We start from the raw sequence: 12,852 nt of genomic DNA on the forward strand, positions 1-12,852 counted from the left end.
TAATTTTTTGGTTTCAATTTTTGGTTTCTCTGTTGTCCAAGCAACATTGTTTTGATATTATGAGTTTCTCTAATTTATCTATCCTTCGACCTCTCGGCCCTCGCCCGATACTCGGACTTCATTGCGAGCGCAGCTCCAAGAACATGGAAACTCCCATACATCGTACCTCAAGAACTTGACTGACAAGCCTGGCGCCGAGGAGCTGATCTTGATCCGATGGCTCCCTTCTAAGTTCGATCGTATGGAACTTTCATCAATCTACATCTTCCGTACATCAAATTATTTAGCAACAGGTCTTAGGCCTTGCCCGAGGTCATTTGATATGACAATGCCGGAACAATATGCGGGGTAAATAATCTAGTTTAACCTCAAAGAGCTTTAAATTCTCACCTGGATGTCTTCAATTTGATCAAAGCCGAACTATTCTTCTCCAACCTTTGCATAACAATGTCGTTTCAGAGACCTGCATTCGATGCCCTGCCTTTGCGCAAAGATGGGCCTCCAGGGAATGCCTGGGGGATGTTTGGGGATCAAGACCAGATGGGCATGCTTAATTTATTGACGCCAGAGAACACCACCGCGGCTGCTGGTGAGATTGTTGAGGGCGTGCGAGTCTCAACAGATTGGGCTCTCAATAGCATGGCGACTCCATGCTTTGGACGATCTGCCTTTGAGCATACTGTCAAGAACAAAGCTCCCCGGGCAGTCAACGATGATATCTTGGTTTTTAACACACAGAGTAGTAGCCAGTGGGATGGCTTCAGACATTATGGATCGAAGCAAGGAACGTTCTTTAATGGGTGCACTCAGGACGACATCCAGAATTCCACTCGAAATGGCATTCACGGTAGTTCTCTCTGATTCTGAAACATCTTATCTTCACTAACTCTGCTTCAGTATGGGTCGAAAATGGCGGTATTGTGGGACGAGGCGTTCTCTTGGACTATGCGGGCTGGGCAGAGGCGAACGGGAAAGAAGTGAATTGTTTTGAAACCCAGTCGATCCCAGCTTCTGTACTCCAGGAGGTAGCTGCTAGTCAGAATACCACATTCCGACCGGGAGATATCTTGTTTATTCGCACGGGTTGGACTCGAGCGTATGAACAGCTGTCCCAGGCGGAATGTCAGCAACTGGCCGACTATGCAGCACCTCCAGTGATTGGAGTAGAATCTTCCGAGGCCATGCTGCGCTGGATTTGGGATCTTGAATTTGCCGCCGTGGTGGGAGATATGCCGAGCTTTGAAGCATATCCATGCCAGAATCAAGATTTCTTTCTTCATGAGTGGTTGCTGGCGGGCTGGGGCGTCCCAATCGGGGAATTATTCGATCTCGAGCAGCTCAGCCAGGAGTGTAGCAAAAGAGATCGCTGGACCTTTTTCTTTAGTAGCGTGCCATTGAAGGTGTGTTGATAACCTGCACTCACCGGTTCGAAACTGACCACATTATCTTAGGTTCCTGGTGGGGTTGCAAGCCCCCCAAATGGCGTGGCTATATTTTGATCACAACTTCATCTTTACCCCCTGTCGTTCAGTTTCTACAGTCTAACTCTCTGGAGATAGCGCAGAATGTAAGTGGGGTGGCGTTGTCGATGAGCCCCCTCCAAATAAGCTTGAAAGTCATGAACATATCAGAATGCACCATTTTTTACCTAGACACCTCGGTTATCACAGTTATGACACAAAGTGATATATATATATTAATGTCTTCATCGTATATGGCATTGGGGAGGTCGGGCCGAAAAGATAAAGGGAAAAAAAGCGGAGAAACCGGGGCTTTCCGTCCCGGTCTGGGTGTGTCATTCTACAACGTTTCAACCCTCTAACTGTGCAGGTCTAACAGATCTTAAAAGATCTGAGATCTAGCCTCAAAGAATATGGTCCTTGGAAATGCAGGCATATCGCGTCAGGCAGCAGAAGATCGCTCAAGAAGGTCGATGGTAGCCTGTAACCGCTGCCGTTCTAGGAAAACTCGCTGCGCCGGCAATCCACCCCACCCTTGTGCAGCATGCGTGGATGCGGGCAAGAACTGTGTCTATTCAGAGGCTGAAAAGCGAGTCTCCATAACCGAGAGGTAAAGTCGGTCCGAGGTCGTTGGAAAAAAGAGTCAGTGCTGACTCTTTTTGCAGCTACTATCGTCAACTACAAGCGCAAGCTCCTGCGTCGCGAGGTAGGTTTCATACCTACCTAGGAAGTCATCCGGACGCAATTTAACCACCCAGGATAGAAGGTAGTCATCCAACGCCGTCAAGTGAACCATCTATATCCAATCGCTACTCTGAGGGGCCACCAGAACGCGACGACTGGTGGTACAAAGGGACAGACAATCTGTTCTTGAATCGATTGGGAGAACATCGTACGTCCTCCGCTAGAAGATAGTTCATTTGTATTATCTTTTTACTAATCTTTCCTCAGATTTCGTGGGTGCTTCGTCCACCACACATCTCGCGAAACGGCTCAATCCCGGCTCCACAAATCTTGCATGGGATGTGCGCCCACTTTACGATGACCCTTCATCATTGAAAAGACCAATTGGCGGCTCATTGCCTCAATTACCACCTTTTGAGTTTGCGAAGCGACTATTCTGGGTACAATATGCTTACATTGGTACTATCTTCTCCCTTATTCAACCCATGGAATTTGAAGAGCGACTCGATCTAGTCTATCATCAACCACTTGACTTTTCACATCGCGAGTCTTGCCTAGTATATTGCCAAACACTTTTAGTCATCTCTTTTGGCTTGATGTACAGTGTGAATCAGTGGATTGGCGAGGAAGGTCCTCCTGGCTTCAAATACTTCAAGCATGCGTTACGTTTCTTGCCAGATATTCACGAAGAGGGTTCGATTCTCTTCGTTGAGGTGCTATGTTATGTGGCATACTATATGCAGAATCTCAACAGGCGGGACGCTGCCTTCCTCTATGTATGTATCACTTCCATTGGCCTTCTGCTGTACTAACGACGTCAGATCGGACTCGCTCTGCGCATGGCCATTTCCCTAGGTCTGCATCAAGAGGTGTCTGACCCCTCAATAAGTGAAGGAGATCGCAACCGTCGACGTCGGGCTTGGTGGTCTGTGTACAGCTTGGACCGGTAATTTGGCCAATTCTCTCAGTTTTCCGAAAGCAAGACTCATATTTATGAACAGGTTACTCTCGGTCAAGTCTGGCAATCCTATTACAATTCATGACGGAGACATTGGGATAACTTGGCCCACAACTGTGGTATGTTACCTTCCATGGTATGTCTATATATTAGCTGACTTGGCTTTTTCTACCTAGGGTGGATCAAACTTCGATCCATGGCCATCAACCGTTCTCACTCATTATACACAATTATCGCGTATATTGGGACGGATCGGGGAAGGTAGAATCCCTCCCTGATTTTCTCCTATTGCCAAGCTGACCTAGATGACCACATCAGAAATCTACAGAAAGAAACCTGGATCCGGATCCAACCTTGTTGCTTCTGTCCAAAGTATCACAAATGACCTTTCTGGCTGGCTGCGGCAAGTACCAGACCGGCTCCGTATCGATTTCACTACACTCGATACCCACATCAATCGAGAGTCTGTCTCGATCAATTTGCACTTCTACTCATGTGTGAATATGACTGCACGCCCGTTGGTCTTTTATGTCATCCAACGGCGACTCGACGCAGAAGCCCTTGGATCCGCAACAGAAGACTGGAAAGAAGGGCTGGCTCCCAATACCGTCGCCGTCATTGACAGCTGTATCACAGCAGCGCGAGCAACCACTGTGATCATGGATGCAGCTGCAAAACATAATCTCGTTGGTAGGCGATCGCGATACAACCCCATTTCTTTTGTCATGAAATCATCTGATTAAACGAATTTTTTAGCCACATATGGATACCTCGATGGTGAATATGTCTTCTCCGCTGCATTGCTGCTGGTCATGGTGAATGCCGCGTTTCCGCCTAATGAGACCAACGCCCGGGCCATGGAGACCGCACTGAGCCTTCTTCGCGGTATGGCAGATCGCGGAAATACATATTTGGACTCCCGTCACACATTACTGTTGGAATTACGCGCAGCCATTGGGCCTAGACGCGCCGAAGAAAAGGATACTGATACGGCGAATTCTCTTGATGCAGGTCAAAAGGCCCCTGTGACGCCAATGACCGAAAACGGCGCAACTGTATCAGACAATGTTCCAGATTCGAGCACAGAGTTAGCAGCTTCACAAGTGCTTACTTATAACTGGCCGCAACAGCCAGATCTCCCGTCTTTCCGGGATATTGCCTTCCAGTTTGATCTTAACGATGATCCAGCACTCTGGGAGGGGGCTTTGGATCAAATCGACATTGATATGGACACTGACTGGATTGAGAATACTTTAAAGCGATAAAGACAAATATATACCATTTAAAAATCTTTCCACTGTATTGTGTGCTTAGTACTAGTAGTATTTATGTAGTTTATATACACTTACCCTTCGAAATGGGCATGAATGCCTGAGGCCCACATATATGACTTGCATTTCTCCGCAAATTGCTATCATTCTTCTTATCATTTTAGCTCACATATGAGCCCCCTATCTTTCCCCTCCAAACCCCGCGGCTTATCAAGCCGTGGAGATGACGGCCCGGGGAAGCCGAAATCGGAGTCATCGGCCCGACACGTGACACGCATCTAATGGGTAAGACGGCGATGATCATTGGAGATGGCCTGGGGTATCGGGACGAGCTCTGTGACATAAATGAATACGGATCCCTTCTGACCATCTTTATCTGTTATTCTTTCCTTTCCTTTTCTTATACCCATCTCATATCTTCCCATTCACACTAGTCACAATGTCTGACTCAGGGAAGATCACTATCTCTATCGATCGTGGCGGCACATTTACTGATGTCCACGCGATTCAACCTGGCCGCCCCGACATTATCTTGAAGCTTCTCTCTGTCGATCCTTCTAACTACCAAGATGCCCCAACTGAGGGCATCCGTCGCATTTTAGAGTTGGCCACTGGGGAGTCACATCCCCGAGGCCAACCATTGAAGCTCGACCGCATTGGTTGCCTACGCATGGGCACAACCGTTGCCACCAATGCCTTGCTCGAGCGCAAGGGCGCTCGTTCAGTCCTCTTCACAACCAAAGGATTTAAAGATTTATTAAAAATTGGCGATCAATCTCGCCCCGCCATTTTTGATTTATCAATGGCTCGCCCCGGAGTTCTCCCGGAGAGTGTCGTCGAGGTCAACGAGCGTGTGCTGTCCTGTCATCCTTCTGCTGACAGCGATTGCTTCTCCGACTGCCGTATGGTAGAGGGAACCACCGGTGAAAAATTCCGTGTGGTGCAAGAACTAGACATCGCTCAGGTGAAGGCAGAGCTCCAACGACTGAAGGAGCAAGGGATTCTGTCAATCTCTGTGGCGCTATTGCATTCCTACGCATACCCCGAACATGAGCGTCAAATCGGCGAGCTTGCTCAAGAGATGGGATTCTCGGTTACCCTCTCTTCAAAACTTCAACCCATGATCAAGATCGTGCCTCGTGGCATGTCGGCCGCCGCCGATGCCTACCTCACACCTGTTATTAAGACATACATCGACTCCATCTCTTCCAGCTTTGAAGGTGGTCTGGAGAGCCAGCAGGATTGCCGATTTGAGTTCATGCAATCAGATGGTGGACTGGTCGATTTCCGCAAATTCAGCGGCCTGAAGGCGATTCTGTCCGGCCCCGCTGCTGGAGTGGTCGGCTTTGCAGCCACCAGCTGGGATCCCACAGAGAAGACCCCCGTCATTGGTTTCGATATGGGCGGCACCAGCACAGATGTCTCCAGATTCGATGGCCACCTTGAACATGTATTTGCATCCAAGGTTGCAGGCGTGATGATCCAGTCCCCTCAGCTTGATATCATCACTGTCGCTGCTGGCGGTGGTTCCATCCTCACTTGGCGCAATGGCCTATTCTATGTCGGGCCTGAGTCTGCAAGTGCTCACCCTGGTCCTGCATGCTACCGCAAGGGGGGCCCTCTCACAGTGACAGATGCCAATCTGTTCCTAGGCCGTCTTCTGCCGGAATACTTCCCCAAGATCTTCGGTCCTAACGAGAACGAAGCTCTGGACACAGAGACGACTGCACGCCTTTTCAATGAACTCACACAAAAGATCAACATCGAACGCAAACAGCAAGGCCAGTCAGAGTTTTCCGCAGAGGAAGTCGCACTTGGCTTCCTCAATGTTGCAGATGAGGCTATGTCCCGGCCGATCCGTAACCTCACAGAGGCTCGTGGCTACGAGACCGCATCTCACCATTTGGCATGCTTTGGAGGTGCTGGTGGCCAGCACGCATGCTCAGTGGCCAAAACTCTCGGCATCTCCCGCATCATCATTCACAAGTACTCTTCCATTCTGTCAGCGTACGGTCTTGCTCTGGCAGAGGTTGTCAAGGAGTCCCAGGAGCCTGTTTCGTCAGACTACCTATCTTCCCAGTCTGATCTTCTTCAACACCTCGAGAACTTGTCAGCAGCAGCGACCAAGGATATGGAATCCCAAGGCTTCCCTTCCACCCAAGTGCGCCATGAGCAATATTTGAACATGCGCTACGAAGGTTCCGATACCAGTCTGATGATCCTGAAGCCCGAGAACTCGGAAGATTTCCTGGAGGAGTTCCGCATTCGTCACCGCCGCGAATTCAACTTCAACTCTGACCGACCTGTTCTTGTTGATGACGTTCGAGTGCGAACCATCGCTTCATCCAAGGTGCGCTCCGAGGAAAGTCCTTTGGTTCAACTGAAGGCAGCCACTATGCGAGATGTCGCGATGGCTCCGAACAACACCACTTCAGCCTACTTCGGCGATTCGAGTCGGACCGATACACCGGTTTACCTTCTGGGTGAGTTGGAGAAGAATTCCCGCATTTATGGCCCGGCTGTCATCATTGATCAAACTCAAACAATCGTCGTCGCTCCCAATGCGGTGGCGAACCTGCTCGACACCTGCGTTGTCATCGATCTCCAGGACGAACCAACCTCTTCCGGAAGCGCCGTGTCATCGGATATCGACCCCATCAGACTTACTATTTTCGGACACCGATTCATGTCCATCGCTGAGCAAATGGGTCGTACCCTGCAGAAGACCTCCGTTTCAACCAACATCAAGGAGCGCCTGGATTTCTCTTGTGCTCTCTTCTCCCCCGATGGAGGCTTGGTTGCCAATGCGCCCCATGTGCCGGTTCATCTTGGATCGATGCAATTTGCCGTGCGTTATCAGCATGAGAAGTGGCTAGGCAACTTGAAGGATGGTGATGTTCTGGTGGCTAATCACCCTAGCTGCGGAGGCACCCATCTTCCCGATATTACAGTAAGTCTTCTTCACATTGAGTACTCTCATCAGATACTAACATGTTCATAGATCATCACACCTGTCTTTGACCGACCTGGTGGTTCCGAGATCATGTTCTACGTGGCTTCTCGTGGTCACCACGCTGATATTGGTGGTATCTTACCTGGATCTATGCCTCCCAAATCCACCGAGCTGTGGCAAGAAGGTGCCGCCATCGAAGGTGACAAGATTGTCAGCGATGGTGTCTTGGATGAGGCCCGTTTGATCGAGTTGCTTGTCACAAAGCCCTCGCAATACCCCGGCTGCGCTGGAGCCCGCTGCATCAGCGACAACTTGTCCGATCTGAAGGCCCAGATTGCCGCCAACGCTCGTGGAATCAGCTTGATCCAAACTCTGTTCAACGAATATGGAACCCAGACCGTGCAAAAGTACATGTACGCCATCCAGGCAACCGCCGAGTCTGCTGTGCGCAATCTTCTCAAGGAGCTATACAAGAAGTTCAATGGCCAGCCATTGGAATCGGTCGACTACATGGATGATGGTACCCCCATTCGCTTGAAGGTCACCATTGATGGCACTGATGGATCAGCTATCTTCGACTTCGAGGGCACTGGCCCTGAGGTGTACGGCAGCTGGAACGCTCCCATTGCCATTACCCACTCCGCCATCATCTACTGTCTGCGCTGCATGATCAACGCAGATGTCCCACTGAACCAGGGATGCCTGGCGCCAATTGACATTCGTGTCCCAACATCCAGCATTCTGTCACCAAGCAAGACTGCTGCCGTCGTTGGCGGCAACGTTGTCACCTCCCAACGCATCACTGACGTCGTGTTCAAGGCCTTCCAGGCTTGTGCCGCGTCCCAGGGCTGCTGCAACAACCTGACCTTCGGTACAGACGCCAAGCTTGATCCCTCCACTGGCGCTGTCATTAAGCCTGGATTCGGATATTACGAGACCATTGCTGGTGGCAGTGGTGCTGGCCCAACTTGGAAGGGCGAGTCTGGTATTCACGTTCACATGACCAACACGCGGATTACCGATCCCGAGATCCTGGAAAAGCGCTACCCCACGATGCTCCGCCAGTTCACCCTACGCGAGGGCTCTGGTGGCAAGGGCAAAAACCCCGGTGGTGAGGGAGTGGTTCGCGATATTGAATTCCTTTCACCAATTCAATGTTCGATTCTGTCTGAGCGCCGCGTTCACCGGCCTTACGGGATTGAAGGTGGTGAGGCCGCGGAGACCGGATTCAATCTGTGGATCACACGCGATGAGGAAACTGGCGCTGAGCGCCGTATCAACATCGGCGGCAAAAACACCGTTTCGATGAAGACACACGACCGGATTGTGATCAACACTCCGGGCGGTGGTGGCTGGGGTGCTGTTTGAATGGGTTGTATAGCGAGCATGAAATTTTTTTAGTATACCAATCTCAATTAAATACATAGGGATACACAATGGTCCATTTGACCAAATGAATAAATTCACAAATTTCTTTTTTACAACTTGGACTTTCCAAATACTGGTCGCCACATTTCGTTCGACAGTCGGCTTGTGTTTACCATATCCGGCGTCAATTGGTCTAGGGAAGAGACTCCAAGCATCTTCATGGTGATTTCAAGTTCTTCGGCGAGGACTGCGATTGTGTTAGCGTGACCTTGACTTGAAATCCAGTCTTAACTTACTGTCTGTGCATCTTTCCACTCCTTCGGCGCCGTATGCCGCGAGAGCATAGTAGTAAGGCCGGCCCACACCAACTGCGGTTGCTCCGAGACACAATGCCTTGAGGACGTCTGCTCCGTCACGAAGGCCTCCGTCGACAAACACTTGGAGCTTGTCGAAGGCCTCAGGGTAATACGTGCGAATCTCCAGGAGTGTCATCAGAGAGCTTGGGGCGGAATGAATCTGCCTACCTCCATGGTTGCTCAATAGAATTCCATGCACACCATGTTGCACAGCCAGCTTCACGTCCTCTACGCTTTGGATTCCCTTGAGAACCAGTGGGCCACCCCACTCTGATGCAATCCAGTCCAAATCCTCCCAAGTGAGACCAGCATCTACCGAACCAGGAACCTGCCGACCACCGAACGCTGGCGCGAAATCGTTCTCATTGTGAATCTCTCTTGCATTTCCGGCCAAACCAGCGTCGAGATTTTCTTGTGCTTGGAGGTACCGATCGGCAGTACGCTTTCCTAGTGTCGAGGTGTCCACTGTGACCCACAGACTTTGATATCCGGCTGCCTTGACTCTTTGAATGAGCGTTTTAGCTCTTGTCCGGTCCACAGGAACGTAGAGCTGGAATGACAAATTCGAAGGGCTTTGATTGCCAAGTAGTCGTTGCTCGTCGAGATGAGCGTCCATGATCTCTTCCAGTGGCTTCGTAGATGCGGTACTGATCATGGTGTGCATGCCTTTGCGAGTTGCTCCTCTCACCAGCAAGGGTTCAGCGCCAGGGTGTGAGCTGCCCAGTGTACCCATAGCCGATACGAAGAAGGGGAACTGGGATGTATGTCCCAAGATGTTCCTTCGAGTGTCCATTGAATCAACACTCCTTAAGATCCGGGGTCGAAAGTTGATCAGAGACCAGTCATCGAGATTGGTTCTCATTGACAGGCCCGAAGCAGCTGAGCTTGATGCATAAACCCATGACTTCTCCGGCAGGACATTTTTTGCGACCTTCTCAAAGTCTGTCGTGGTAACGCACAAAGAGGAATGGGGAATAGTCTTGTTTGCCATCTTATTTATCGCTCTAGCTTGGGATATGAAGCAAAAAAAAAAAAAAAGAGAAACGTGGGGGTCCATAAAATATATACTTCACAGAAAGAAGATCAGATAACGGCCCCGAAGTCGGCCCCGGTCGGAAAACCACTCGGCTACTTATTACGACCCGGCTATGTCCATTTACAGTAAAACCAATTGCCGAATTATTAACAACAGAAGTGGGTCGGTCATAGACGCTCGAACCAACACCCCACACATTCTGCAGATCTTCCTTCACTTGGCGTCTATCAATTCTATGCAATACGCCCCTTACAAAAATGGCAAAGAGAAATCGATCAGCTTCACCTTCCAATACGCCGCGTGACCAACGAGCTATGCGTCGATTAGCAAGAACATCCCCGCCCACAGCACTCCCGCCCACAGCACCCCACAGACTGTCAACACTCTCCACAGACACTGCAGACTCACTGACAAGCTTAGAGAAAGACGCCCGGGTTAAGGTCCACGCTTATGAAAACCAGTCTCTCCGTCACGAGACGCTGTTGAAAAGCGGCTTGGATGCATTTCTCACGTGGCTACCAGAGGCCGGTAGAACCACACTCGCGAGGGATGTTATTCAGAAAAGCTCCGACGGAGAGCTGTACGATGTTTTTGAGAACCTTTTCACCGGAATTGCTGCACCGAATAAGTAATTTCCGTTCAAAAGTATCCATTGACTTTTCTCAACATTACTAAAAAGTGAAATCCCGATCAAAAACACCCTCGGTTGTGGAAAGTCCTCACTCAAAGCGCCAGGAGCACGTCGATACAGTTGCCTCCACCCTCAATCAACCCAAAACGCGTGACCCTTCGTTTGGGGCACAGCTCCAACTGCGGGATACCTATTGCTGTGTGATAACGGGTCAACTGAACACTGATCAATGGGAGCGCGAAGGAGAACCAAGAAATGTTTTCCATGGCCCGACTGAGGGGGCTCACATAATACCTTTTGCGTTTGCCTCTTGGTCAGGGGTGTCCGGAGCGCCAAGAGACACATCAACTACCTGGTCTTTACTGTACAAGTGTTTCCCTGCGCTACGCAAAATACTTTCAGCAGAGGAGATCAACACTCTTCGCAATGGGATCACTCTTCGAGACTCGGTGCATACCCAGTTTGGCATATTCACAATTGCCTTGAAGCCTACCGTAAGCAGGCAATGATCTACCATGAAACCATTCATGCTCACTCTTCTTATCAGGGCATCGAAAACGAGTACGAGGTGAAGACTTACAAGTGCTATCCCCCGGCTGACATCCGCGCCATTCTCTCCGATCGGCGCGTCCGATTTTTACCAAACACAGAGCATTAGATTCCAAGCCCCGCAATTCTCGATGCGCATTGGAGAATGTGCGAAATTTTCGATGCATCTGCTATGGGAGAGGTCATTGAACGATATCTTCGGGACTGGGAAGAGTTGAGAGGCTCTGAGTGCGCTGTTATTAGAGAGGACGGTACGACCAATCTCGCTAGTCTGCTGGATATCGCGCTATGGGGCCAAGTTTCCGCATGAACACACTCTTGCCACTTCTGTATTAGTATTTGGTTAGGTCTGGGCCAATCTTAATTTTATGAAGTCAACTTCAATTACCATGTTCACCACCCTTCAAGAGAGAATACCAGTGATCGATTCAAGAAACTATGAGACATATCTCGAGTCCACTTTCGATAGTTACACCCTGGGTACTATGGTTGATGGTTTAAAAGGGTAGGTTGAATCTGACGCGCTTTGAAAACGCGGGGCCGAATCCACGAAAACCTTTGCGGAGGGACTGTAGTAGGGAAATGTCTCGAGTGCCAGGCATTATCCGGTACATTATATCCCGAGTTTCGGTATAACCATCTATTTTTGTCTACTTTTATATATCGGAAATATGGTCCCGTATTATCGAGGATCAACCAACACCAGCCCCGGAGAGGTCTATACAAGTCTGTGATTCAAAATCTGGTTCAATTCATATAAGCTTAGATTCCCAAAATGGTTCAAAGGAACTCATATTCATACGGCAGCATTCTCTTCTGGGCATCTACTGAGCGAGGTCCACGGGAAATCTCAATCGCCCTCTTTATTGGTGCAAATGCGGACATGGGTTTGGGCATGGTCAAAGTTGAAGGCTGCTTCACATCCTAAAAGACATATTAGACTGTATTAGAGATAAATCTTTAGGTTAATGGTCATACCTCTCGGTACTGCAAGATAAAAGTCAGTGGGATTAACATTGAATATAACCTTAGACAACAGAGACTTACTTCCTGGCCACCATAGGGAATGGCAATCACGGTTCCGATGAACAGCGTACAAATCCATTGAAGACGCATTATAGATGAGAGAATGAACAGAATTTGAAATTCAAGTTCAAGCTAGCCCTGGAGATCACTTTCCCAAGTCTGGACTGAGGTGTGGAGAGGGAGTGAATCACGAGCCTGACTCTAGTCACAAGAGATTAGAAAACAAGATTCATTGTGTTTATATACTCCTTTCTATTTTTTGACGTCTGCAGCCAAAAGTCTGACGTCAATGGAATGTGTGAAGGCTTCCCTTCCCATGCATATGGAGTAGTGACATCCACATTCCACCTGCCACCTCTCATATCCCTTGATTGATATCCTAGCTCATAAACATCCATGGGAAGTTTCTGCTTGCGTCCTCCTAGGAATTAGAGATAAGGATAAACAATTACAGTAACAAAACCTAGATATCTTATATGATCTAATAGATAATAACATCTAATGCGTGCCTTTTAAAAATTCGGCACGCCACATCTATCCCTAGCTCATTTGATTATTGC

At 49.2% G+C, this 12,852-nt stretch overlaps 5 protein-coding genes across 5 annotated transcripts; 3 read left to right on the forward strand and 2 right to left on the reverse strand.

Moving 5' to 3' along the window:
• Positions 1 to 447: 447 nt before the first annotated feature.
• Positions 448 to 4,367, forward strand: N7517_006449 (transcription factor domain-containing protein; the record flags this gene model as incomplete). The annotated part of the gene is made up of 11 exons (XM_056724179.1): positions 448 to 847; positions 898 to 1,400; positions 1,871 to 2,070; positions 2,126 to 2,166; positions 2,224 to 2,352; positions 2,412 to 2,920; positions 2,966 to 3,090; positions 3,146 to 3,221; positions 3,279 to 3,363; positions 3,421 to 3,792; positions 3,859 to 4,367. The coding sequence occupies 11 exons, from the start codon at positions 448 to 450 to the stop codon at positions 4,365 to 4,367; spliced, it is 2,949 nt and encodes a 982-aa protein (XP_056580429.1).
• A 445-nt stretch (positions 4,368 to 4,812) lies between these two features.
• On the forward strand, positions 4,813 to 8,694 carry N7517_006450 (5-oxoprolinase; the record flags this gene model as incomplete). Its single annotated transcript, XM_056724180.1, has 2 exons — positions 4,813 to 7,323; positions 7,375 to 8,694. 2 exons carry the CDS (start codon positions 4,813 to 4,815, stop codon positions 8,692 to 8,694), a joined length of 3,831 nt encoding a protein of 1,276 aa, XP_056580430.1.
• Positions 8,695 to 8,804: 110 nt separating this feature from the next.
• Positions 8,805 to 10,041, reverse strand: N7517_006451 (uncharacterized protein; the record flags this gene model as incomplete). Its single annotated transcript, XM_056724181.1, has 2 exons — positions 8,805 to 8,941; positions 8,991 to 10,041. The coding sequence occupies 2 exons, from the start codon at positions 10,039 to 10,041 to the stop codon at positions 8,805 to 8,807; spliced, it is 1,188 nt and encodes a 395-aa protein (XP_056580431.1).
• A 302-nt stretch (positions 10,042 to 10,343) lies between these two features.
• Positions 10,344 to 11,576, forward strand: N7517_006452 (HNH endonuclease signature motif containing protein; the record flags this gene model as incomplete). Its single annotated transcript, XM_056724182.1, has 4 exons — positions 10,344 to 10,714; positions 10,803 to 11,211; positions 11,265 to 11,345; positions 11,376 to 11,576. The coding sequence occupies 4 exons, from the start codon at positions 10,344 to 10,346 to the stop codon at positions 11,574 to 11,576; spliced, it is 1,062 nt and encodes a 353-aa protein (XP_056580432.1).
• A 470-nt stretch (positions 11,577 to 12,046) lies between these two features.
• On the reverse strand, positions 12,047 to 12,382 carry N7517_006453 (uncharacterized protein; the record flags this gene model as incomplete). Its single annotated transcript, XM_056724183.1, has 3 exons — positions 12,047 to 12,190; positions 12,245 to 12,253; positions 12,314 to 12,382. The coding sequence occupies 3 exons, from the start codon at positions 12,380 to 12,382 to the stop codon at positions 12,047 to 12,049; spliced, it is 222 nt and encodes a 73-aa protein (XP_056580433.1).
• Positions 12,383 to 12,852: the final 470 nt, after the last annotated feature.

This window comes from Penicillium concentricum (assembly GCF_028827145.1).
Source record: "Penicillium concentricum strain IBT 3081 chromosome Unknown utg000002l_segment0_segment0, whole genome shotgun sequence".
In the NCBI taxonomy this organism is placed as follows: domain Eukaryota; kingdom Fungi; phylum Ascomycota; class Eurotiomycetes; order Eurotiales; family Aspergillaceae; genus Penicillium; species Penicillium concentricum.